This window comes from Thamnophis sirtalis, unplaced genomic scaffold (genome assembly GCF_051295495.1).
Source record: "Thamnophis sirtalis isolate CommonGarterSnake01/CBP01778 unplaced genomic scaffold, rThaSir2_p1.2 scaffold_2, whole genome shotgun sequence".
Taxonomy (NCBI): Eukaryota; Metazoa; Chordata; class Lepidosauria; order Squamata; family Natricidae; genus Thamnophis; species Thamnophis sirtalis.
Genome location: NW_028261382.1, coordinates 67,705,369 through 67,731,662, shown reverse-complemented (window position 1 = coordinate 67,731,662; position 26,294 = coordinate 67,705,369). Strand labels below are relative to the sequence as shown.

The 26,294-nt window shown below is 47.1% G+C and overlaps 1 protein-coding gene and 1 long non-coding RNA gene across 4 annotated transcripts in view; one reads left to right on the top strand and one right to left on the bottom strand.

The window, feature by feature from the left end:
* HNF1A (HNF1 homeobox A) overlaps nt 1–20,469 on the bottom strand; it is a 28,393-nt gene extending 7,924 nt beyond the window's left edge. Inside the window, exons 1-5 of one of the 2 annotated variants that reach the window (XM_087705871.1) lie at nt 19,936–20,469; nt 6,146–6,345; nt 4,915–5,101; nt 2,542–2,780; nt 116–318 (exon numbers count right to left, since the gene is read on the bottom strand). In XM_087705871.1, the coding sequence (XP_087561997.1) occupies nt 116–318; nt 2,542–2,780; nt 4,915–5,101; nt 6,146–6,345; nt 19,936–20,267 (1,161 nt within the window). In that variant the 5' untranslated portion in view covers nt 20,268–20,469. Of the gene's footprint in view, nt 1–115; nt 319–2,541; nt 2,781–4,914; nt 5,102–6,145; nt 6,346–11,289; nt 11,439–19,935 lie in introns of those variants that run through there. The other variant, XM_087705872.1, reaches the window with a different exon arrangement.
* On the top strand, nt 10,246–25,822 carry LOC106541225 (uncharacterized). 2 transcript variants are annotated; one of them, XR_015695542.1, is made up of 2 exons: nt 10,246–10,597; nt 25,566–25,822. It is a non-coding gene; the product is annotated as an uncharacterized LOC106541225 (long non-coding RNA). The 2 variants fall into 2 exon arrangements; XR_001312949.2 differs by lacking the exon at nt 10,246–10,597 and adding an exon at nt 17,746–18,762.
* Nucleotides 25,823–26,294: the final 472 nt, after the last annotated feature.

Sequence of the window (26,294 nt, the reverse complement as noted above, 5' to 3'; positions counted from 1 at the left end):
ATCATCCCAGCTCCCACCCACCCCCATCTCGATGGGCAGCATCCCTCCCACTGGCATGCTCTGAGAATGTAGCCACAGAGTCTCCCCACCAGGGTCTCAGGCACTTTTCACTCACCAGCTTGGTGTCTGGTCCTGAGCTGGTGGAGCAGAGACTGGGGGAGGAAACTTGGTGCAGGATGGTCTGGGTGGTTGTGATGGAATTGTGCTGGCTGTTGTTGGAGGTCTCACTGACCGGTGGCTGGCCATACCTCATGCCTGGGTCCGAGAAGGAGAGGCCTTGTGGCTGCTGCTGCTGCTGCTGATGGAGAGGGGAAGGCTCTGAAATGACAACAGCAACGAGAAAGCTTCAATGGTGAGGATGGGCAGGGACAAAAACCCCGTGCCACAAACTTGGGAGGGGATTTCCATGCCACAAGCTTTCGCCCCCAGAATAACTCTCTGTTATGCTGCCTGCATCCTCTTGCTCAGCCAGGGGCAAATGTTTGTATTTGGTAACTAAGCACAGGGTGGGGGGAGGGGTACAGGAAGTGTTTCAGTCCCCGTAGGACAATGGGCCCCAACTTTTCTGGCTCTATGACTGGCAGAGGAGGGGATGGTTTCACGTGTGCAACCTAATCCTGTGCATGTGCAAAAGGAGCTTTGCTCATTGCCGGATGTTTGGGTGGACCAGTTCACAACAGGCTGCATACCAGTAGCAGACCACGGACTGAGGGTTTGGGGACCCTGCCTTAGGAGACCGATGCTCCAACTTAGCAAAGCTCCCACATCTTCCTGCTTAGAAACAGAACTTTACATATGAATATATAGGTACCGTATTTTTCGGAGTACAAAACGGACATTTATCCCTCAAAAAAGAGGGTGAAAATCTGGGTGCATTTTGTACATTGAATACAGCATTTTTGCCTCCCGAAACCCCTCCCCCTTCACCAAAATGGCCGTGCATAGCCTTTAGGAGGCTTTCAGAGTGCTCCTGGGGGCTGGGGAGGGCAGAAATGAGCAAAAGATGGGCTGTTTTTTGCTCAATTGTACCCCCCAACCCCCCAGGAGCACTCTATAAGCCTCCTAAGGGCTGTTCATGCCCTTTTTTGGGGGGGAAACAGGCTCGTTTTCGCAAAAAACGGGCCGTTTTGGGGAGGTTTGCAGAGTGCAAATGCTTTTTTTAAATTTGCCTCTTTAAAACTTTGGTATGTCTTATACTCCGGTGCATCTTACACTTCTAAAAATAGGGTAGTTCTCAGCTTACAGGCATCCATTTCATTGCAGTGGAAAGTTACAACGGCATTGAAAAAAACGGCTTAATCATGTTTCTATCCCAGCATCCCAGGGGTCACATGGGTGATAAAAATTCAGATGCTTATATTTAGAACCATGGTGGCGCAGTGGTTAGAGTGCAGTACTGCAGGCTACTTCTGCTGACTGCTGGCTGCTGCAGTTTGGCAGTTCAAATCTCACCAGACTCAAGGTTGACTTAGCCTTCCATCCTTCCAAGGTCAGTAAAATTAGGACCCAGATTGTTGGGGGCAAGAGGCTGACTCCGTAAACCTGCTTAGAGAGGGCTGAAAAGCATTGTGAAGGGGTATATAAGTCTAAGAGCTATTGCTATTATCAATACTCGACTAGGGGGGACAATATAGGTGCATTATTTTAGGTCACTTTTGGGGTCTTGTTTAGTTTTTGCTTTGTTGTTATTTTATTTTTTGTTGTTGAAGTTTGTATTTTAACTTTGGAAATAAAATTTAAAAAATTATCAAAAAAAAATTTCAGATACAGTATTGAATGCTATGTATTTAGGACAGTTGCAGTGTCCTGGGGTCTTGTGATTGCCATCTGCCACATTCCCAGCCAGTTTCCGAGAAGCAAAGTCAAGGGTGGGGGGGGGGGAAGCTGGATTCGCTCAAGATTCATTTAATCATTAAATGGGAGTTTCGTCCCTACCCAACCATGGCAAAAAGAAGATTGCAAAGTCAGATCTGATTCATTTAACCACCACTTTGCTTAGCCATGGAAGTTTTGGTCCCAATTATGGTCTTAAGGCAAGGGCTACACATTGATATAGATACATACCCACATATGTATATACAGTAATGCACACTTCTTAGTAACAGAATAACAAAATTGGAAGGGACCTTCTAGACTACAGAGATCTTCTAGTCCAACCCTGTGCAGGCATTCCAGGCAACTCTCTGTACCATTTTAGACAAATGGTACTCCAATCTCTTCTTAAAAACCTACAACGTTGGAGCGTTTACAACTTTTGAAGGCAAGTCATTTCACTGATTAATTGATCTAACCGTCAGGAAATTTGATTCGTTTCCACCCTTGCTTCTTGTCTTGCCCTCAGGTGATTTGGAGAATAACTTGACTCCCTCTTCCTTGTGGTAGCCGCTCAACTATTGGAAGACTTGCTATCATGTCACCTCTAGTCTTTCTCTTTGTTAGACTAGACATAGCCAATTTCTGCCACAGTTCTTCATATGTTCTTCATTTGCCCCTGCCCCTGGAGGTCTCCCACTGCCCTGCCACCCGCTGCCTGGCACTCACCATGGACTTTGCCTGGGGAGAGAGGAGTTGCCGGTTGGAGAGAGGAGGATCCATGAGAGGCCAAGGTGGGCACGGAGCTGGGCTGGGAGCCATTGTAGTTGTCCATGGCAAGCTTGTGCCTGAAGGCTTCCTCTTTACGGCGGTTGGCAAACCAGTTGTAAACCCTCACCTCGGTCACCAGGTTGGAGCCCAGCCCCTGGGCTTGGGATGGAGAGACTCCACGCTGAAGGCACTCTGCCCTGCCAAGGAAGGGCATGGTTGGATCAGGTCTGGAGCAATCCTAACCTCCCCAACCACATATGTTCCCAATATGGCACAACACAATTCCTGGAAGTTCTCAGCAACCAACTGGGAATTTTGGAAGCTCCACCTTCTCAACCTTGGCTACCTAAAGATTGTGGTTGTGGAATTCTGAGAGTTTAAGTCCACACATCTTCAAGTAGCCAAGGTTGAGAAATAATGATGAAGTTTAGGAAAATTAAAGTGACCTCCAAGAATATGCAGTGGTTGTCTCTAGGGAAGGAAAGTTGATAACTGGGTTAGTATCTCATGCAATCCTCCTAGTGTACTCAAGGCAGAATGATCACAGTTCAGAGCAAGCTAAGCACACCCAAGAGTAGGACAATTGGCTTCCTTCAACAGAGTTTCCACACTTCTGCTAAACCATAAATTATGAGCCATCAGCCGCAATTGCTGGATTTACCTAGCACATCGAACCAAACCAAACCCAGCAGACTGCTTTATGGCTCATTTGATAAGTGAACCAGGTTCAAGAGAGATGATGCACCACTTTGGAAAACTATTCAAACAGCCCTCAAAAAGAATACATACACCATGGTGACCACCATTCCGAAAGATGGCTTATTCAGCCTAACATGCAATTGCAGAGAAGTATTGTGTGCCAGAGCTGGTGCTGATGAACCTCAAAATGCTTAGGTAGGAGCCCAGCATCCTCTGCAAGATTCAGCTCTTCAGAACAGGCAAACTGTCACGGAACTGCTTCTCCAGAGTTAGGAAGAGAGCCAGTTTGATCTAGTCATTAAGGCACCTGACTAGAAAGCAGGAAACCATGAATTCAAGTCCTGCCTTAGCCATGAAAGGTGGCTGGGTAACTCTGGCCATTCACCAGGCGACCAGGAGTTCTAGTCCTGCCTGAGGAATAACGGCCAGCTGGGTGACTTTGGGCCAGTCCCTCTCTCTCAGTCCAATCCACTTCACAGGGTTGTTATTGTGGAGAAAATAGGAAGGTGTGTGGGGTAGCTTCGCCATCTTGAGTTATTTGTAAAAACAATAAAAGCAGGATATAAACAAACAAACAAAAATAGATAAGTTTGAAAGTTTTTGTCATGAATAGCCTAGGGAAGCTCTCGTGTATTTATTCTGCACTCTGCTAATTATAATCGAAGTATGATTGTGCTGAATCTCTCGGTGTTCTCTCTCTCTTTTTTGCATCAAGCTCAATTGATGTTTAGTTGTTTAAGGTTAACTTGGAACAAAATAGAGATGGGAGACTGAAGAAGCATTCACCCCTTTTTCACGGAGCTGATGGTCTTGCTCGACTGAGGGAAATTGATGAAATCTCAACCCTCCCTCCCAACGGGGGTCTGGAGCAGACCGGACTTGGCCTACGGAGGAGGAAATTCTCTTCCCATCTTGTGGGGCTGGATCAAGGGGCAGTTAGCCTGGCAGGGCCTTTCCGGTGGTGGCCTGTGGGAGGCTCTGAGAGCCACAGAGGGTGAACTTTATCATACCTGAAACATGGCTTTGTAATACTGTTGCACTGTGTAATTAACAGGGGGTTCCTTGTATTTCTTTTAAATTTGCTTTTTCAATGGTGTTGCTAATAATTTCCCATAAACCTTCAAGAAAAGGCCTCTCTTTCAGGAACCGGGACTGGCAGGAGAGCTTTCAACACATTGTAGGTAACAGTTTCATTTTTAGCCTCCATGAACAAAGAGAACAGTTAAGCCCATCCTTGAGAAGTGCTGAGAAGGTATCTTACCCAAGCCTATTTGGATGTTTAGCATTTGCAAATGTTTCTTTTACTTTTACTGAGAACACAATGCTCTTTCCTATGGCTCCGTATGCTGTGATTCTTGTGATGTAACTGAACAGACGGCTCTTTCTAAGCCAATGGACTTTTGCTTTGAAGCTGTCTGTTGTTCTAACTATAAAATAAATGTAATCCATTTCTTGGGGTTCCCTCTCATAGAGTTCTCTAATAAGTTGCTTTTAAATGCTCTTCCAACTTGGTTGCTTATTGGAAAAGGGAAACTGAGGCAGAAGCTAAGACTCCCAAGAGGGATCCAAAGGTCTCCTCCCAAGGAGGCCCATCCTGGGACGGGTGCGAGACAGGGTCCGCCTCCCCAGTACCTGTTGCATTCCTCCACCAGAGCCTCCCTCTCTTCCTTGCTCGGGTTCTTCTGCCTCTCGTAGGCTTGGAAGAGGATCTGCTGAGAGGCCGGGCCCCACTTGAACCGGTTCCTCCGGCCCTTCTTGACCGGGAGTTCCTCCCCCATCGGGTCCTCCACCATGAGGCCCTGGCCGGCGTGGGTAAATTCTGGAAGGGCAAAAAGAGACTCTGGGAAGGGATCCACAGGGCAGGAGTGGAAAGCAAAGGGTTGCTGAGCTCTGGAAAAGAGAGCAGAAGCTGCTCCTTTGAGGGTTTCCTTGGGGTCTTGACGGCTTCTGTTTTCAGCTAGCTTCCCCCCATCTGTTCCCTCCAAGACCAAAGGCTATTGATGGTGGGAAATAATTTATGCATCATTATTTATTTATTAAGCACATTTCTATAGCCACCCAAGTCAACAGTGCAGAACATTAAATATTCACATTCAAAAAATCACAATTTCACCCCAGCCCAATAAGAAATTGGGAATAATGGGAGCTGATGGAGCCCTGATTTAGGTCCCACCTCTTGCAGTGTCTGAGTGATGCTAGGCAATTTTATGTACGTGATAAAGAGGACAAAGTTAATTACATGTATATGTACAATTAATTAAATGAAATTAAACCTAATTGTGGTGGGTTTGCTGCCTATTCCTCTTGTCTTGAACCCATCATCTTTTTTTGTACAGATTCTAGAGTGATATTTGCAGATTCCCCCCTTCCCAAAGTTTTCAAGGATCAGGATTTCAGATCCAGAGGATGACATGCTACTGTATTTCCACAGGAAACATTTTCTGCTTGGCTTGCAACCCAGGAAGAGGCAATAATATTACATTCCCCACCTTTTGGCAGGTGTGGCTAACATCTGACCATTTCCTGCTGATAACTGTCAATGAGAAACTAAGAGAAAAGAGCCATGGGGCCTCAGAACTGACTCAGAGCCTCTCATCAATGGAAGAAGTAGCCTTCCCCAGTCCGTCTCACCCTCTGCCCACAGCAGCCCTCAGACCCAAAAGGAGGAAGACCTGCCCGAATCTTGGGGTGGGGGTCTGCCTAGGGCACCATCTCCCACCTCTGAATTGGGAAAGCTTGCTCAGAGGAGCAATGCCCCCAACCTGGACATCTTGGAACAGAGATCCCTCCCAGAATCCGAGCCAGCACCTGGTCTACAAGGGTCTTGGAAAGGGGGCACATCGCTGCCAGTTGCTGTACTTACGCTGGGCCACCTCTCGCTGCTTGCGAACGTACCAGGTGTACAGGGCGGCTCTCTTCTGAGTCTTCATGGGGGTGCCCTTGTTGAGATGCTGGGAGAGGTGGGACTGGTTCAAGCCCGTTGTGTCCACCACCTCCCGTTGAGGGATGTTGTGCTGCTGGAGGTAGGATTTCACCATCTTTGCCACCCTCCATGGATCCTCCCTGGAAGAGATGGAGAACGGCTGTCTCAGAGAGGGGTCCTTGCCCCCCTCCGAATCTTGAGATAGAATTTATTTATTTAAGATAATATATATGGCCACCCAACTCAGCCTTGGTGACTCCGAGCAGCTTACAAGAATAAACAATTCAGAATTGCTGGGTTCACACAATACATTGCCTCCAAATGAGTAAAGGTTTTAGGAATAACATTCCATTTTCTGGTTCCTGGAACATGTGAAGACTCCAGCTTTGTGCTCAGTTCCCACAATTCTGTTTTAGCCCGGTGATATTAAATTAGACCATGCCAGCCTTATGCTTAGGAAGACAACTTTTATTCCAAAGTCCTAGTAACAGAATCCTGCAAGTCTGAAGTCCCCTCCTTCTGTCCTCCCTCTCACTATCTTCAAGAAAACCAAGGAGGATCTTGTCTGAGATGCTTTCTGGCCCAGGCTCAGATTTCTTCTCTCTCTGACTATTGTCTTGCTGACAAGTCTTCCTCCTGTCCCTCAAGGTCAGGAGTCTCCATGCTTGGCAACTTTTAAGACTTGTGGACGTCAACTGGCCATGCTTGCTCAGGAATTCTGGGAGCTGAAGTCCACAGGTCGTAAAGTTGCTCTGGTTGTCCACCCCGGCTAGCAGTCAAGGATGCAGCTAGGAGAGGGTGAGTTCTAGTCTTGCCTTAGCCAGGTGGGTGACTCTGTGCCAGAGCCATTCTCTTAGCCCATGACCTCAGGCTCAGAGGGAAGCCAGTCCATCCTCTTCCCAACTCAACCAATTGATCAACGCTTGGTTGATCAAAAGCAAAACAAACAAACAAACAAAAAAGGCAGACCCAGCTCTTGTGGGAAAAACACTAAGAAGAAGAAAACAACTTCAGAGAAATACTAGGCAGAATCCCACAGACAAAATTTCTCTTAAAGGGAGTGCAAGAGAATGCCTCATAAACTCAGATGCTGACTAAGGAGGAAAAAGCAGCTCAGGAACCCACCCAAGAAGCCCAAGGAGCTTTTGACCAAAGGGACAAGGAGACGGGTGTCAATCCCCACGGAAGCCTGTCAGACAGCAGCTAACGCAGGAAGTGGGGACCCCTGAAGAGCCAAGGTGGCGCAGTGGTTAAATGCAGCACTGCAGGCTACTGCTAGATCAGCAGGTCAGCGGTTCAAATCTCACCGGCTCAGGGTTGACTCAGCCTTCCATCCTTCCGAGGTGGGTAAAATGAGGACCCAGATTGTTGGGGGCAATATGCTGACTCTCTGTAAACCGCTTAGAGAGGCCTGAAAGGCCTATGAAGCGGTATATAAGTCTACTGCTATATTGAAGGGCCAAAGGAGCAGAGCTCACAAGGGAAGCCGAAAGCAATGAAAGCCCCTTTTGGCTCCAGGGGTGGTGAAAGCAGGAGGAGGGAGGGGTGGGCGGCTGCTAAGAGTGGAAGGCAAGATGGGGAGAGGCCCCAATTCCTACTTGGCTTCCAGCTTCTCCTCAGGGGAATTACACTCAAAGTGCAAGTAGGATGGGGGACAAAAGGAGAGTGGCAAAAAAACAAAAAACAGAATAGCATAACAGAACCTCAAAGATCTTCTAGTCCAACCCCCTGCACAAGCAAGAGACCCTATACATTCCAGCAAATTGTTGTCCAGTCTCCATTGGTGAAGGCAAGCCATTGTACCGATTAATTGTTCTGACTGTCAGGAAATTTCTCCTTAGTTTTAAGTTGCTTCTCTCCTTCATTAGTTTCTATCCATTGCTTCTTGATCAGCCCACTTGAGCCAAGGTGGCGCAGTGGTTAAATGCAGCACTGCAGGCTACTGCTAGATCAACAGGTCAGCGGTTCAAATCTCACCGGCTCAGGGTTGACTCAGCCTTCCATCCTTCCGAGGTGGGTAAAATGAGGACCCAGATTGTTGGGGGCAATATGCTGACTCTCTGTAAACCGCTTAGAGAGGCCTGAAAGGCCTATGAAGCGGTATATAAGTCTACTGCTATTGCTATTGCTATTCAAGAACTTTGGAAAATAGGTTGACCCCCCTCTTTTTTGTAGTAGCCCCTCAAGAATTGGAACATTGCTGTCATATCACCTTTAGTCCTTCTTTTCCCTAGAATAGACATTCCTGCAACCGTTCTTCGTATGTTTTAACCTCCAGTCCCCTAATCATCTTTGCTGCTCTTCTCTGCATTCTTTCTAGAATCTCAATATCTTTTTTATATCATGGCAACTGGATGCAATATTTCAAGGGTGGTCTTATCAAGGCATTATAAATTGGTACTAACACTTCACGGGATTTTGAAAGAAAGGGGAGTAAGGAGAGTAAAGCAAGGTTGAGGTGTCCTGACTGCCTCAAATGGATTTAGGGCTCCAAAATCAGGTCAGTTCCATCCAAAAGGAACAAAGGGACCCGTGGATGTTGTCTTGGAGGGCTTTTCGGTGTATCTGAGGAACCATGGAAGGTAGAATGTCAGAAGTTCAGAGAAGGTAAAAAGCTGCCTCACATTAAAAAAAAAGTGCGGGGGGAGAGAGAATGGAGAGCAAAATACCACCTAGCACAGGGGTGTCAAACTCAATTTCATTGAGGGCTACATCAGGGTTGTGACTGACCTCAGGGGCCTGGGCTGGGTGTGGCCAGAGCGGGTATGGCCTGCTTGATGTCACTCATGTCAGCGGCGCCTGTGGCAACCCGACCATTCTGCCAGTGAAAATAGGCTCCTGAGCTCTGTTTCTGGCTACGACAGCCTCCTACAACCCTCTGCCAGCGAAAACGGAGCTCAGGAGCCCGTTTTCGCTGGCTGAGTACTCGGCCGCCACAAGCACTCCTGACATGAGTGACATCGAGCAGGCCATGCCCACAGTGAAAACAGTGAGGGACCGGCCCGCAGTGCCTCTGCTAGTGAAAATGGCCTCCCAAGCTCCGTTTTTACTGGCAGAGGGGTGCAGGAGGCCGTCACAGCCCAAAATGGAGCTTGGGAGCCCGTTTGTGCTGGCAGAGGCACCATGGGGCCAGACCCTCACTGTTTCCAGGGTGGCTCTGTGGGCCAGATCTAAGCACCCCACAGGCTGAATCCAGCCCGCAGGCCTTGAGTTTGACACCCCTGACCTAGCTTGATGTTATTCCTGGGGAAAACACCCTGGAACGGATGACTAAGCAGTTGGTTTGAGCCAGGGGTAAAGCAGGGAGGGGCAGGAATCCTTTCTAGGCTGTCTACCACTCAACATATTTATAAACTACTTGGAGGAAAGATTAGAAAATATGGTTGTCACATCTGCAAACAAAAGAACAAAGAGATGGAAAATTTGAAATGCTTAGATCAGTATTTCTCCACTGATGTAAAGAGAGTAAGAGACTACTTTGGTAGAATCAGAAATGTGGGGTTTGTGTGTGTGTGTGACCATTTCCTGGAGCAACCACTTCCTCTCCAATACCTTGAAGGGAGGCCGAAAGGAGCATTAGAGACCATGCCCTGTCTGGGCCTTCTGATGTGGGGCAGAGGTGGGGAGCCAAGGTGGTCCTTAGGAAAGTATGAAGAAACTTAGATATTCAGAAGGTCACCTTCATTCCCCCCTCCTGGGGGCAGGAGAAATAGGCTTTGGTGGAGGGCTTCTGGGTGTGGGACAGCTGAGGACCCCTTCCTGCCCATGGCTTCAGAGTTCCTGACCTCCAGCCTTTGGCCCTCCTGCTTCTCCCTATGGGGATCATCCCTGGGGTTCAAGTTCCTCTCTTGCCTGGTCCTGAGCTTATTCCTGAAGGGCTTCCTCACCTCCCTTTTGTTACCTGAACAATAAGTAACCCAGGTAGTTAGTTATCAACTCAAAGGGAACAAGAGCCTGGTTGATAATTTATAGCAGCATCTCAAATTTAAATGGAAAGTAAATATCAAGTTGTTAGCATTAAAAGAAAGCCCAATCCTCAGAACAGGGAATTCAACTTTCGAGGTGGGGGGACGACTCCATGTTCCTCCCATCAACGCCGTTCTTGCTGAAATCTCCTTCTCTCCTTTTCACTCTCCTCCACGTCCAGATGTCCCCCTCCAGTCTTCCCTCCCTCAGTGCTGAGCCAAGCCAGCCTAGGGCAGCCCCAGTTTAGCCTAGGTCAGCCAGGATTCTTGGGAAACCTCCCTGAGGCTCCTTGCAGAGGGCCAAACGGGATGCCAGATCACCACGCGTGCCAAGGATGCGACCATCCCTGCTGTCCTTTGACCCGGGACCGTTCTTCTCTCTCGCTTCTGTGGAATGCAGGGGATTCGGGGATGGACAGGAAGAAAGGTAAGACTTGTGTGCAGTTGTGTTTTATTCTTCTTGGTGGATTTGGCCCTTCCTGGCTTAGGTTGGATTCTGCGCCCTCTGAGGCAACACCAGAGATGTTGCAATTGTCAGACATGGGCCCAACTGTCTGCAAAGAAAAAGTGAGGGAGGGACCCAGAGCTTACTTTTATTCCACGGGACGTGATTCTAGGTGCCTAAATGGGTTTTCTTACTTTTGGAATGGAATTCCATTTCCAATCCACCCTTTCTTCTCCATTTAAAAGAAATCTGGCTTGGGATTTTCTTTCAGGAAGAAGCAGTGAGGCTCAACCTAGGCTCCAGCCCCTGCCTCTCAGTGGAACATCTGGGGGCAGCTATCACAAGGCCCTTTTCAAACTCTGGGAACCCTCGCAGCCTTGGCTACTGCCCCCCCCCCCCGTTTAGCTATTTGGCAGGGGTGCCTCCTGGGTGCTTCGTGCCCTCAACACATCCGTGTTACTGATGGTAATGGCAAGCAAGCTGTCAGTGGAGGTTCTGGAGTTGTTCACATCTTCTCCAGGACTTCCAGAGAGAACCCACCCACTCTCTCTCCCTCTCCCTCTCCCTCTCCCTCTCCCTCCCTCCCTCTCTCTCTCCCCCTCCCTCCCTCCCTCCCTCCCTCCTTCTCTCTCGGCTGGAAGAGTTTCTGTTCAGCTGTGCAAAAGCCACCTCACCTTCTGCGCCTTTGCTGTTGCCAGTATTTTTCCTAAGGCCAAAGTCCGAAGTGCTTCCACAAGCTGGATAAATTAACAACAGTCCATGTTTACTCTCTCCTCCCTTGCAAGATAAAGAGTACAATGTGTTCCCAGAGGACAGTAAAAAGGCCTGGAGGTGGTCCAGAAATGGCCCTGGAACACGACAAGGCAGACCTGGCATGCCAGCAGAGGCAAAAGGATGGGCAGGCTTTTGGGGTCCAGCTTCTGTTGGCTGCAGTGGTGTCTTTCCTGCTGGATTATGATGCTCCTCTTCCATCCCTCTCCATGCCAGTTATTTCAAGGTGTTTCCCCCCTCCCCTCACCAAAGTGGCTATAAGCACCTTGCTAGTCAAGGAAAGTGAGCAGAATTGGGACTTTTAGGTTCCTGGGTAGAAAAGCACCAGGGAATGTAGACTCCCATTTTCCAAAGAAGTGGGAAAATCTTCCTGTAAGAAGTCATTTGCAGTTGTGAAAGAAACAATAGGAGTTGTTTATGAAGTCACATTGAGATGGTCTGGGAAGAGGAGGGGAGTAAGGGAAATATTCTTCTTTCAGTTCCTTTACACAGAAATGCCCTTTGCTGAGAACAGGCACCAAGAAAGAGAACAATTACTACAATCAGCTGCACCAACGTGTAAATTAATGAAAACCAGTTCAATCAACTGCTCTAAAACAAGGGGGTCCAACCCTGGCAACTTGAAGACTTGTGGACTTCAACTTTCCAGCATGCTGGCCGGGGAATTCTGGGAGTTGAAGTCTTCAAGACACCCCTGCTCTAAAGAGTTTTGAAAAGGGGCTCTTAAATACACATTTAAAAAGCCCACCTTTTTTTTTTAGCTCGTTAGAGCCCTTAGACTAGATTTGCATTAGACTCCTGGCATTCCACACTTTGATAAGAGAGTGGAAAAGGTCAATTTCAGCCTTGCAGGATTGATTTTATTTTATTGTATGGTTTTCTAGACATCCAAATGACTATGTAATCAATGGGGTTTGACTCCAGTGATTCTGTTCTCAACCAAGGAGCTAATAGCCACAGATGCATTGCCAAGAAAGAGAACAGTGCTTTGCAAAATGAGGGATGTCAAGTCCATTCATGCTTTGGGTATTGCACCAGGGCCCTGTTGTTGCTGCTGTTATTTCTAGGAGCGGTGGATGCAAAATACTGGCTAGAGCATGAGCAAAATGCAAAATGGTGGCGTGGGGTCAAAATGGCTCAATTTGGCAGGATACAGGGCTATCCACAGGGTGTAGTCAAAGAAGCAAAGATGATGGCCAGGATAGCATGATAGAAATTTTTTATGCTGTTGCCTATAAAAACCAGTAGAGCTTCAGTGACTCCGTTGTGGCTGCCATGTTGACTTTTCTGACTGTACCCTGTGGACCCTCCCGGTGGGCTATAGACAGAATAGAATAGAATAACAGAGTTGGAAGGGACCTTGGAGGTCTTCTAGTCCAATTCCTTGCTCAAGCAGTAAACTCTATACCATTTCAGACAAATGGTTGTCCAATCTCTTCTTAAAAACTTCCAGTGTTGGAGACAAGTCGTTCCACTGATTAATCAAGCAGTTAATCAGTGGAGATCCACATTATGAGTCTTGGAGCTTGTTCATATTGTGGGTTCCTTTGATCTTGCCCTGGAAGCTACACATTTAAAGAGTCTGCAAAAGAGATGACTGATGGGAAATGGAATAGCAGTCTTCGAATTCATGTTATTCATGTTGGCCAGAGTTCTGAAACTTCGGAAAAATAGATTCAGGTTAAATGTGAAAATCTATTTCCTAATAGTGGGCTTATCTCTTGATGGAGCCCTGAAGAAGTCTTCTTTTCACTGGAGGTTTTCAAGCCCAGGGAGGGTTTGGACTAAATCAGGGGGTTCAATCTTTGCAACTTTTAAAACTTGTGAATTTCAATTCCCAGAATTTCTCAATTCTGAGAATTGAAGTCCACAAGTATAATGCCTGGAGAATTCTGGGAATTGAAGTTCACGAGTCTTAAAGTTGCCAAACTTGGAGACTCCTGGATTAAATGACCACTAATGTCCCATCCAGCTCTAGGATCCTTTGAAAACAGATTGTTTGGTCGATGCTGCATTTTAGCAGCCCGGTCTTAAGGGCTCTGGGGGCTGAAGAATATAGCTGAAGGGCTCACATGACACTCAAGTCACTAGCTGTCTATCCCTCATTTAATATGAGGATTAAACCTGGAAATTGTGCTTCTTTAAACAAACCTGGATGTAGCAAACTATGGTTTAGTGTTACATGTGAATTCAGTTAGTTTCATGTGCTTGGTTAATTCCTCCCAAATCCTCTGCCTGAGACTAAAACACAGGTGATGAATTGTGATTTGGACTGTGGGAAAACTACTTTTTTTTTTACTTTTATTACTTTTATTAAACATTTATAGGCCGCCCTTTTCCCTGAGGGGACTCAGGGCGGCTTACAATAATAGGGGAGGGGAGTGCAGGACAAAACACAAAAAGAAAATGTGAGTAAAAATAATTAGCGGTAAAACACAACATTCACTCAACATTCGGGAGGGGCGAGATTAGGATCTTATCCCCAGGCCTGACGGGATAGCCAGATCTTGAGGGCTGTGCGGAAGGCCTGGACGGTGGTGAGGGTGCGGATCTCCACGGGGAGATTGTTCCATAGCGTCGGAGCTGCAACTGAGAAGGCTCTCCTCCGTGTAGTCGCCAGTCGGCACTGACTGGCGGATGGAATTCGGAGGAGGCCTACTCTATGCGATCTGATGGGACGAAGGGAGGTAATTGGCAGAAGGCGGTCTCTCAAATAGCCAGATCCACTACCATGGAGCGCTTTATGAATGGTAAGTAGGACCTTGAAGTGCACCCGGAGATCAACAGGTAGCCAGCGCAGCTCACGGAGGATCGGTGTTATGTGGGCAAACCGTGGTGCGCCCACAATCACTCGCGCGGCTGCATTCTGGACTAGCTGAAGTCGCCGGATGCTCTTCAAGGGCAGCCCCATGTAGAGCACATTGCAGTATTCCAGCCTAGAGTTCACAAGGGCTCGAGTGACTGTTGTGAGGGCCTCCCGGTTCAGGTAGGGCCACAACTGGCGCACCAGGCGAACCTAGGCAAATGCCCCCCTGGTCACAGCTGACAAGTGATGGTCGAAACTCAGCTGTGGGTCCAGGAGGACTCCCAAGTTGCGGACCCTGTCTGAGGAGTATAAATTTTGACCCCCCAGCCTGAGTGATGGAACGTTGGCCAAATTGTTGGGAGGAAAACACAACAGCCACTCAGTCTTGTCCGGGTTGAGTACCAGTTTGTTAGCTCTCATCCAGTCTTTAACAGCCTCAAGACCCCGGTTCATCACGTCCACCGCTTCATTGAGTTGGCACGGGGTGGACAGATACAACTGTGTATTGTCCACGTATTGATGGTATTTTATCCCGTGCCTCCGAATGATCTCGCCCAGCGGTTTCATGTATATGTTAAATAGTAGGGGGGATAAGACCGAACCCTGCGGCACCCTATAAGTTAGGGGCCTCGGGGACGATCTCTGCCCCCCCACCAACACTGACTGCGACCTGTCCGAGAGGTAGGAGGAGAACCACTGCAGAACAGTGCCGCCCAACCCCACCTCCCGCAGTCGTCGCAGAAGGATACCATGGTCGATGGTATCGAAAGCCGCTGAGAGGTCAAGGAGAACCAGGATGGACGCGTGGCCTCCATCTCTGGCTCTCCAGAGATCATCGGTCAATGCGACCAAAGCAGTTTCTGTGCTGTAACCGGGCCTGAAGCCGGACTGGAAGGGGTCAAGATAGTTAGCTTCCTCCAAGGTACGCTGAAGCTGGAAGGCCACCACCTTCTCAACAACCTTCCCCACGAAGGGGAGGTTGGAGACTGGGCGGTAGTTATTAAGAACGGCTGGATCCAAGGACGGTTTCTTCAGGAGGGGTCTCACCACCGCCGCCTTGAGCACGGTGGGGAAGCACCCCTCCCGAAGAGAGGCGGTAACAACCGCCTGGATCCAGCCTCGTGTCACCTCACTGCTGTTGGCAACCAGCCAGGAGGGACACAGGTCCAGTATACAGGTGGAGGCACTCACAGCTCGCATAGCCTTGTCCACATCCCCAGAGGCAACATCCTGAAACTCAACCCAGAGATGGTCTGCCAAGTCATTCCCTTTTGTCTCGGCTGGATCTGCGGGAGTGGAGTCCAGGTCCAACCGAAACCGAGCAACTTTGTCCGCCAAGAACTGAACATACTCCTCAGCCTTACCCTGTAAGGGGTCCCCCGTCTCCCTCCTATTTAGGAGGGAGCGGGTTATCCTAAACAGGGCGGCTGGGCGGGACTCGGCGGACGCTACCAAGGTGGCAATGTGTGTTCTTTTAGCTGTTCTTAATGCCCGAATGTATTCCTTGGTGCATGCTGTCAAAAGTGCCCGGTTCGATTTGGACCTATCGTATCTCCACAAGTGCTCTAGGCGTCTCCTCCGGCGCTTTATCTCCCGGAGCTCCTCGGTGAACCAAGGAGGCCTCCGGGAGCCGCTGACCCGGAGGGGCCGTAGTGGCGCAATCTGGTCCAGAGACTCCGATGCTGCCGAGTGCCAGGCAGCAGCAAGAGTCTCCGCCGAACTGTGGGCGAGAGTATCAGGAATAACCCCAAGCTCCGTCTGGAACCTTACAGGGTCCATAAGTCACCTGGGGCGGAACCACCTGGTCGGTTCCTCCTCCCTACGGTGGGGGTTTGGCCTCCGGAAGTCTAGCCTCAGTAGGCAGTGGTCTGACCACGACAGGGGTATGGTCTCATTACCCCTCAGACCAAGATCATAACTCCACTGCTCCGAGAGGAATACGAGGTCGAGTGTGTGACCCGCTGAGTGGGTTGGGCCTCAAATTACCTGGGTCAAGCCCATGGCTGTCATGGAAGCCATGAACTCCTGCGCTCCGTCAGAGTGTTCACCGAGCGAAGGCAAATTGAAGTCCCCCAGAACCATAAGCCTAGGGAACTCAATTGCTAGCTCGGCTACTGACTCGAGGAGCGAGGGGAGGGCTGCTGCAACGCAGTTGGGAGGCAGGTACGTTAGCAGCAGACCCACTTGACCCTTGAGGTCCAGCTTCACCAGTAGGGACTCACACCCGACAAGCTCCGGAGCAGGGATCCTACGAGGTGCTAAAGACTCCCGGACTACAATAGCCACACCGCCACCCCTTCCCTGGGCTCTCGGCTGATGAAGCACCTGAAATCCGTCTGGGCACATCTCTACGAGGGGGACTCCTCCCTCCGTGCCCAGCCATGTCTCAGTAATACATGCCAGGTCTGCCCCCTCGTCTAAAATCAAGTCCCGGACGAGGGGAGCCTTATGAACAACAGACCTGGCATTTAGCGACAGCAGCCTGAGACCAGGGTCCTGATTATTCGCGCCATCTGACCTTGGAGTGGGACTCCTAGGGCCGGAAGGAGGGATCTCTGTGATATAGCAAGCCCTCCTTCCCCGGTATCCCAGAGAGGAAAATATGACAAAGAAAAGGTGTTTTTTCTTGTAACTAAGTGACCAGATGGTTTATGATAAGGAAATGCTCTCCATAGGGAAAAAGGAGAAAAAACATAAACTGGTAGGGAGTTTCCCAGAAGGACAGAGGACATCCATGCTCCCTTGAAGAGGTTGTAGGAATAGAGCCCTCTTAGCCTCTAGCTAAGGCCTTTGGCTAATAACACCTTTTAAGGCTTATCGGTTTTACGAGGCATATTGTGCCTCCTAAGAAAATAATGGTTCTCAACCAAGCCTAACTGGCTGGAGAATTCTGTAAGTTGAAGCCCACACACTTAAGGTTGCCAAGGTTGAGAAACACTGATTTAAAAGGTGTTTCCAGACACTTTCTGACCTATATTTTAGGTGGCCCGTCCAGAACTTCTGAAAGTGTCATAATTCTGGCGCTTCTTCTGAATGTTCTCTAAGAAAGCAAGAAAAGGAGGGAGACAAGAGGTTGCTATGGCCTGGAGGGGACTATGGAGGACCTCATGTTCTCTGCAGAGGATGGACCCCACCTTTGAAGGGAGGTCCCTGAGGTTGGCTGCTGCACTCCATACCCCAAGTTATCATGGATCTGACTTGATTATAGGGAAACCCAATGAAGTCAATCAGTAAGGTTTGCCTCATTAATCCACAGAGCCATCTGGTATGGTTTCATGATAACTCAGCTAAATCCTAATGAGCTAATTCCGTAAATTTATGTGAGATATTTTATATTCTGAATTCTGAAATAGTGCCAGATCAGAGGGCCAATATTGTTGTCATTGGGCCAACTCTCTCCCTCTCTTCCTCCCTCTCCCTCTCTCTTCTATCTATCTATCATCTATCTATCTATCTATCTATCTATCTATCTATCTATCTATCTATCTATCTATCTATCATCTATCTATCTATCTATCATCTATCTATCTATCTATCTATCTTGTATGGCATACAGTACTCAATACTATAAATATATAAATGAAGCACATAATACTATGGTACATGTGTGAAGGAAATATGTATATAAATATTTAAGTTCCTTCGATTTGCGACCACAATGGAACCCAATTTTTTTGTTGCTAAGTGAGATAGTTGTTCAGTGAATTTGTGCCCTCTTTTACAATCTTTCTTGCCACAGCTGTTACGTGAATCACTACAGTTGTTAAGTTAGCACTGTGGTTGTTAAGTGAACCTGACTTTGCTCGTTGGAAGGTCACAAAAGGTGATCATGTGACCCCAGGACTCTGCAACCGTTGTAAACATGAGTCAGTTGCCAAGCATCTGAATTTTGATCACATGACCATGGGGATGCTGCAATGGTCGTAAGTGTGAAAAATGATCAGGTCACTTTTTCAGTGCCGTTGTAACTTTGAACAAATGGTTGTAAGTCAGGGACTACTTGTAATCAATTCTGTAACATACAAGGAATTCAAAAGTTAGTTATAGGTTATGTTTTAAAATATGTTGGCTCATGAGGATGGAATAAGTATTCTATATATTAACACCTAGCCTAGTGCTGACCTAGGCCGAGACCCTTGCTCCCCTCCCTCTCCCCTTCTGCCCTGCTGGTTTCCCAGGCCCCCTTGCAGGACAGGTGTTCTCTGGCTTCTGCGCTTTCCTCTAAGAAGAGACACCTGATAAATCATCAGAAGTTAATGATCAAAAGGCTTATCTGAGCCTTTTCGTTTATAAATGTGTAAGACAAAAGAGAAATAATAAAGCCACTGGATAATTAGTAACCAGTCCAGTCCTGAAACGTTGGAAACCAAGCTGACCCTAGATCTCCACGCAGAGTCAGGGCGACTTGGGGGACGAGAAGAAGAGGTCATCTGAAGGGCAGGTAGCTTGGAAGCTGAACCCCAGAAGGGGAATTAGCCAAGGGAGAGGAGTAGGGAAGGTTTCCCTAGCTGCAACAGAGGAAGAGGAGGCAAAGGAAGAAGCCCACAAGCTTGTCTGCTTCGCCCCACAGGTAAGGATCCCATCTAGGGCATGCTTGTTCTTTACTAGGGAGGCACATTCCCTCAATCTCTAGGGCAGAAGAGCTTGCAATCTCTCCATTCCCTTCCTTCTGAAAGAGGGGCGTCTGCATTTGCATTCAACCCCCTCCCCATGGGAAAAGAGATGGCTGCTCCCAACAGATCTGGAGGGGCTCATGTGGGCTTCACATTTTCCAGGGGAGCCTTTCATTAAATGCCTAGTGCGAGACTCCTCACTTTTTATTCGGACAGATCTACGACCCACTCTTTATCAACGTCTTGAGCCCTTTAGAAAAGAATTTTAAAAACAGCATAAAACAGAGTCAGAAAACAGCCCCTGCATTAAGATCCAGGATAATGAAGGAAACATAAGGTGGGGAAGAGGCATTGTGTGTGTGTGGGACTTCCATCCTGTACAGAAACTGTCAGGAGTCATGACTGCGGGGGTGGGTGGGGGGGTGGGGACAAGCACAGTGCTAATGTCAGGCAGCAAAATGTGTTCCCCAAAATGTGTTGCCCAGGAATAGAGGGGTCTCATACAATGAATTAATTGTATAGAATTATTCCCCCTCCAAGAATTCACTTACTTGTTTTTAAGCTGGTTAGGTGCGGGGTAACCCCCTTTGTAAGTTGTGTTTGTGCAACTCGCTTCATCATGTGCCATGGGTTACAATTAATACAGGTGAAAGGTACTTCTGCCATCAACACAATTCTTTACAGCACCCGACCTTCACAAACAGCTTGCTCCCCACTTGGTTCTATGGGGTTCCTGCACACCGTTTCCTCTGAACAATATTTGAAATGCCCCCCCCCCCACAAAAAAAAAGAATGTGGAAGGTTATTTTTTGCTTTGACTGAGAAAGGATTCCACCCCCCACCCCCCTCAGATGTGCCTGAAATGTCCATTGTCCCTCTATCCTCTTTCAGGATTTCATGGAATGGTAGAAGTTGGATCTCACTGTTAGCTTGGGATAAACCTCTGAAGTTTAGGTTAGTTGGGATCCCTAACCTACTTTGGGGGTCATCTTTCTCTCACCAGGCCCGTGCACATTGGGCTGCACCTTCCATCATCCCCAGCCAATGCCTCCTTCAGAGGGATCCTATTGGGGAAAGAGCCAGGGACGAAGGGAGAGGGAAGGGTGAGAAGAAGACTAGAGTGCTCTTACTGTAATAATCTCTCCACCACGGCTTTCTGGTGAGCAGCTTCTTCTGGGCTCAGGTTTTCCAGTTCCTTCATGATCGGGGGAGTGAAGTCTTCCCCATCATCCGAGGTCTCCTCCTCTGACATCCTGGACTCCCCCATTCCATTGGGGAGATGCGGGATCATCTCGCTACAAGGCTCCCCCTTCTCCACTTGGAGGGCTCCCCCGAGCGGCTGGCTCTCCCTGTGGTGCAGTTCGGACTCCGCCAGAGCCTTGATCAGGGTCTCCTTGCTGAGCCCCGATTCCAGCAGGGCTCCCAGCAGCTCCACCTGAAGGTGGGTCAGTTTGGAGACCATGGTCCCGAGTGTCTGCCTCGCCTGGAGCCTGCGTGTTCAACGCCTTTTGCCACTGAACTGCTTTTTTGGGGCTACATCATGCTTCTGAAGTCAGCCATCCAGCCGTCAGCAGAGTAGAAATGGCCGTAGATGTTCTTTTGCCCCCCACCCCCAATTTCCCCGAGACCAAAAAAAGAGAGAAAAAGCTGCTTTAGGCCCCCCACCACTGTCCTGAGCCAGTCCTGATAAAGGGACCCTCGCCTCTCTGTTTACATTGGAGCAATGCAAATTCTCCAAGGTTCATATTTATCTGTGTGCTTAGGCAAGTAGCTGAACTTTGGACTTCGGCATTGCGACAGCAGTTCACAAAGTGCGTTGGGAGGGAGGGAGGGAGGGAGGGAGGGAGAGGGAAAATGTGGGAGAGGAAGAGAGAGGAGAAAGGCTTATGGCGAGAAGGGCCAGGGACGCACAAGAACCCCACACCAAGATCCCCTCGCATTTGTGGGAAAAGGAGTTTCCAATCAAGGCGAGAGGTTGAGGGATCTCATCTAAGAAGCTCCATGGAAGACTGAGATCTCACATGGGCCCTCCAGAGCTCCTCTCGTTCTCCTCTAGGTTAACGGAGGGTCATCTCCAGCATAGATGGCCCTGTTGCAGGACAGGGTTGAGATGCAGCACAACAGGGAGCATGTCCCATGCTCTGCTGCCTGCTTGGTGTGACTTTCTAAGTTGCCTTGTCATGGGACCTTCTCCCTTGAGCAAAAGGCTGCTTTGAAGACCTTGCTGGTCTGTTTCCTTCTTTGGCAACCAACTTCAGCCGGAACATCCCTGTTTCCTCTTGTAAGGAAGGGAAAGAAACAACTTTAACCTCAGTATAAGGGATGAGGATGAAAGGAATGCAGCCGATGGATCATGCTTCATTCCACTTCTGTCGTGGGTGATAGAAAAATCACTTCTCTCCATTCCAATTCTATGAAGAATAGACATAGGGTTGAACTACTTTTTTCCTCACAAAATGTGGCAGATGGAATTGCATAATTGTGCTCTTACTATCCTCAAAAACAACCTAGCAATAAAACAACAACAAACACATTATATAGTCCTAAGGCACCTTGAAAGCTAGTAAGAAGATATGTTTGATTTGTTTTAGTTCAAAATATTGGTTTTTACTGATTAATCATTAACTTGTGAACTAATATTATTGGCTGGAATTTCTCAATAATTGTGTTTTTCTTTTGATCTAGTTTCTCTTACTAAGTATCTATACAATGGCTTTGTTACGGTTACTATTGTTAACCAATTAATTGTGCAACAATCAGTTGCAAGAGGCATTTGGCTTAATCTGTAGTGGCATTTGGCTTAACAATTGATAAGCCTCCCTCCACCCACGAAAAGAAAAAGAAAACAATGAAAGTTATTTTATTTACAGGGTAGTCTTTGATTTATGTCTATAACAGAGCCTGACCAGAATAACAGAGCTGGAGGTTTTCTAGTCCAACCCCCTGCTCAAGCAGGAGACTCTGCACCATTTCAGACAAGTGGCTATCCAGTCTCTTCTTGAGTGATGGAGCACCCACAACTTCTGAAGGCAGGTCATTCCACTGATTAATCATTCTCAGTGCCAGAAAATTTCTACTTTGTTCTAGGTTGCTTCTCTCCTTAGTTGCTTCTTGTCTTGTCTTCTGGTGCTTTGGGAAAGAAGTTGACTCCCTCTTCTTTATGGCAGCCCCTCAAATATTGGAACACTGCTATCATGTCACCCCTAGTCCTAGTAACTCATAATGGCTATAAAGCAGGTCATTATATGATTGGACCCATTTTTACATTTTTTTGCATGAATCATAAAGGGAACCCCATGGTCATAAAACAAAGTCATTGTTCCCTATGGACCTTTTTGCTGAAAACCAGAAATAAACCCATGTTTACAGCAAAGTGCCATCATGTGACCATGGGACACCCCAAACTCTTGTAAATGTAGGCTAGTGGCCAAGCTCTAATATGCAGTCACACATCCACCCACACTAATCATAATACCCACCAGGAAGCTTATATGGGGCAATAAGTAAATTTGGGGGAGTGGGCATGGCGAAGGCTGCCTTCTGATTGGTGCAGGGGAGTGGCCAACAGGCCTATAAGTGGCCATGAGCTCCAGAGTAGTGTCCCACTTGAGAACTAATTCTTGGGGTTCACTAGAGAGATGTTTTAAGAGAAAATTCAACATAAAGTTGGGGCAGGGATGTCCAACTTTGGCAACATTAAGATTTATGGACTTCAACTCCCAGAATTCCCCAGCCAGCAAAGCTAAGGTTGGACACCTCTGATTTAGGCAGTGACTTTTAGACATGGACATTTTTGAGTTTGAAACCACCTGATGGAAACAACCAACAAGAATTGAATTCCAGAGCCACCTGCTATTTCATTGCTGCAGAAAGCCACAAGTAACTAGATATTGTGTACCACACAGTCTGCAATGCTTGATCCCTTTCTTCATAAAGTGAAAACACGATAACCCTGAAATCTACCAATATAAGACTCAGAAAGGGAGGGATGGGACCAAAAAGGTGACACTGGGAGAAGAAGGCTGCCAGGGACAAGTTTTGGTCTCTCTGCCAATGATTTGAACTGTATCTGTGGCCTTTGTCAACCTTGGCTTGTGAACAGCTGAGCCCAAAATTTTTGATGCTAAGCAAGGCAGATGTTAAGTGAGTTGTGCCTCATTTTATGACCTTTTTGCCAGTTGTTAAATAAATATCTGCAGTTATTAAGTGAATCATGCCTGCCTTAAGCGAAGGTTTTATTTGACTTGTTTATTCGACTTTATTCGACTTGTATGCCGCTCTATTCCCGAGGGACTCAGGGCAGCTAACAAAACCAAGGGGGGGGGGGAGGACAATACAAAAAGGAAAACCACAAAAAAACAAACAACAGTACAAAACAGTCTAAAAGGTCTCAACACGCATACCCATTCGAGTAGGGGATGGGACTCAGCAGCCCCAGGCCTGCTGGAACAGCCAGGTCTTGACGGCTTTACGGAAAGCCTGAAGGGTGGTGAGGGTCCGAATCTCCACGGGGAGATCGTTCCAAAGGGCCAGAGCAGCCACAGAGAAGGCCCTCCTCCGAATCTGGCTTTCCCCTTGATTTTGCTTGCCAGAAGCCAGTTGGGGAGGTTCTAAATGGAAATCACAGGACCCCAGGATAATAAAACTGTCATAAGTGCATGCCAGTTGCAAAGCATCCAAATTTTGAGCATGTGACCATGGGGATGCAGCAATGGTTTGAAGTGCGAAAAAAATAGTCAGAAGTCATTTTTTCACTGCTGTTATAACTTTGAACAGTCACTAAATGAATGGTTATAAGTCAAGAACTTATAGCAGTGTTCCAATATTTGAGGGACTGCCACAAAGAAGGTCAGCCTATGCTCCAAAGCACCGGAGGGCAGAACAACAAACAATGATGGAAACCAATCAATGAGAGAAGCAACCTGGAACTAAGGAGAAATTTCCGGACAGTGAGAACAATTAATCAGTGGAATGGCTTACCTCTAGAAGTTGTGGGGGCTCCATCAGTGGGGGGTCTTTAAAAAGAGATTGGACAGCCATTTGTCCAGAATGGTGTAGGATCTCCTGCTTGAGCAGGGGCTTGGAATAGATGGCCTCCAAATCCCTTAAAATTCTGTTATTCTGACTACTTGAAATTATAACCATTCATCTTATACAATGACACACCTCCAACTTAGTGGGCATAGCCATGATTGGATGGAGGAGTTAAGCCATGACTATCTTGCAAAGGACACCTTAGCTGCATTTTGAGGTCCTGCAGGTTTGTGAAAGACAGACTAATTTAGAAAAATGGCAGCACCCCCCTTCCTCTCCTTTGTCTGAGATTTTCCCCAGCGTCAGCAAGACAAAGTTACCAATAAAGTTGAAACCTTGACACAGGTGTGGGAGGAGAATGAAGAGGTGCTCATTTTGGAGGCTCTGCAGCTACTGGCAAGCAGACAAAGCAGCTGAAAAAAAACCCAGGCCTTTGTCTCTCAAAGGGAATGGGTGGTGCAGAAGAGAAAAAAATATAGAGGCAGAGTAAAGCACTGGGACTCTACATGCCGGCCATTAACAGAGAAGAAACGGAAAGTAGAAGAAATCCTGGTGAGAGAAGCATTAAGGCAGAAGGCAGAAGGCAGAATGAGGCAGAGTTTTTCCTGGGTGTCCAGTGTTAAGGTACCCTCAGGTGGATGGCTATTCAGCTTCCACTTGAACATGTCCAAGGAACACCCCTGGCTCTACTCCCAAATTGCTCTTATTTGTTGGAAAAGGTACAAGATAGAGAAGAAGACTTCCAAGATCCCTTCCAACTTTTATTCTTTTATTCTGTATCTGTTATCATGCTTAGTTGAAGTCTGCCTTTTGAATCATAGAATCATTGGCTGTGGAAGGAATGTCCGAAGAGGCCAAATTGTCACTAGGAAAGAGCTGAGCATTTGGGGGAGCCATGGAACATAGAATCATAGGCCTGGAAGAAACCTCAGAGGTTTCTAGTCCAACCCTGTTCCTGGTAGGTGACCTTATACCATCCTGGTCAAATGGTGGCCCAGTCTCTTCTTGAAAATCTCCAGTGTTGGAACACCTGCAACTTCTGGAGACAAGTCGTTCCACTAATGAATTGTTCTAACTGTCAAGAAATTTCTCATTAGTTCTAGTTTCTTCTCTCCTTGATTAGCTTCCATCCATTGCTTCTTGTCCTACCCTCAGGATCTTTGGGGAATAGGTTGCCCTCCTCTTTTTTGTGGCGGACTCTCAAATATTGGAATACTTCTATCATAACACCCCTAATAATATGATAGCACATTGTATCAGTCCCCTCTTCTTTGTGATAGCCTTTCAAGTTCCAGAAAACAGCTATCATGTTCCCCTAGTCATCCTCTTTGTTAGAATAGACATGCTTGGTTCTGGCAACTATTCATCATAGGTTTTCTCTTCTAGTTCCCTAGTCATCATGGTTGCTTTTTTCTGCACTCTTTTTAGGGTCTCAGCAATTTTTCTGTATCATGGTGTCCGAAACTAGATGCAGTAATCCAATTGTGGCCTCACCAGTGCAGTGTAAAACAGTGCTAACACTTGACATGATCTTAAAACTGAAATCCCCCTGGTGATGCAACCTAGGACTGCCTTGGCTGTGGGATCCACAGTCAAATTTCTACCTTATGGTACCTGTATTGACTGTTGTTTCTTCTTCTTCTTCTTCTTCTTCTTCTTCTTCTTCTTCTTCTTCTTCTTCTTCTTCTTCTTCTTCTTCTTCTTCTTCTTCTTCTTCTCTTTTTAGGTCTGTTGATTAGCTTGATGGGCAAAGGGGATATAAACAGAAATGCCTGTTCATTGGAAAGGAAATCTGAAGTGGGGGCAGGGGCTGTGCCCCAACAAAGCAACAAACCCTTTCTGCTGATTACCTCAAAGGAATGGAAGGATTCTTTGGCTCCTACAAATTCCACTTCAGAAGTACAACAGGGGCATATTTTCCTTCTGCTGAAGTTTTATACATATAAAACTTAAAGAAAACAATATTAAAGAGTTACCTCTGAATTTGAAATATTTCCAGAACATGATTAAGATATTTATAATTTTTTCTTTAAGGTCTATAAAATAACATGTTGCAGTATCATAATCAGACAAAGGACTTTAATTCAACTGTAAAATTATGTTTCGCAAGAGGGTTGACTATTAATATTTTAAGATAGTTTAAATATTGAAATTTCATTTACACTAGAGAGGTTGTTGTATTATACTGTTACCTTTATATCAAAAAGGAAAGTCACTTTTATATTTATTTGTTTTTTGTTACTTTTTAATCTGTTCTGTTATTCCTATTTTAATATTTATGAAATAAAGATATTTGTAAAAAAAAATAAAGAGGGAACTCATTTTAAATGCCACACAGGTGTGACATTTAGGTTAAAGACTGCAACCTAGCACACAAATCCTTTAACTCAGATGGGGCTAAAGGCTGGGCTGGCTGCTCTGTCATGCACCCTCCTGTTGATTCCAACAGGAGCAA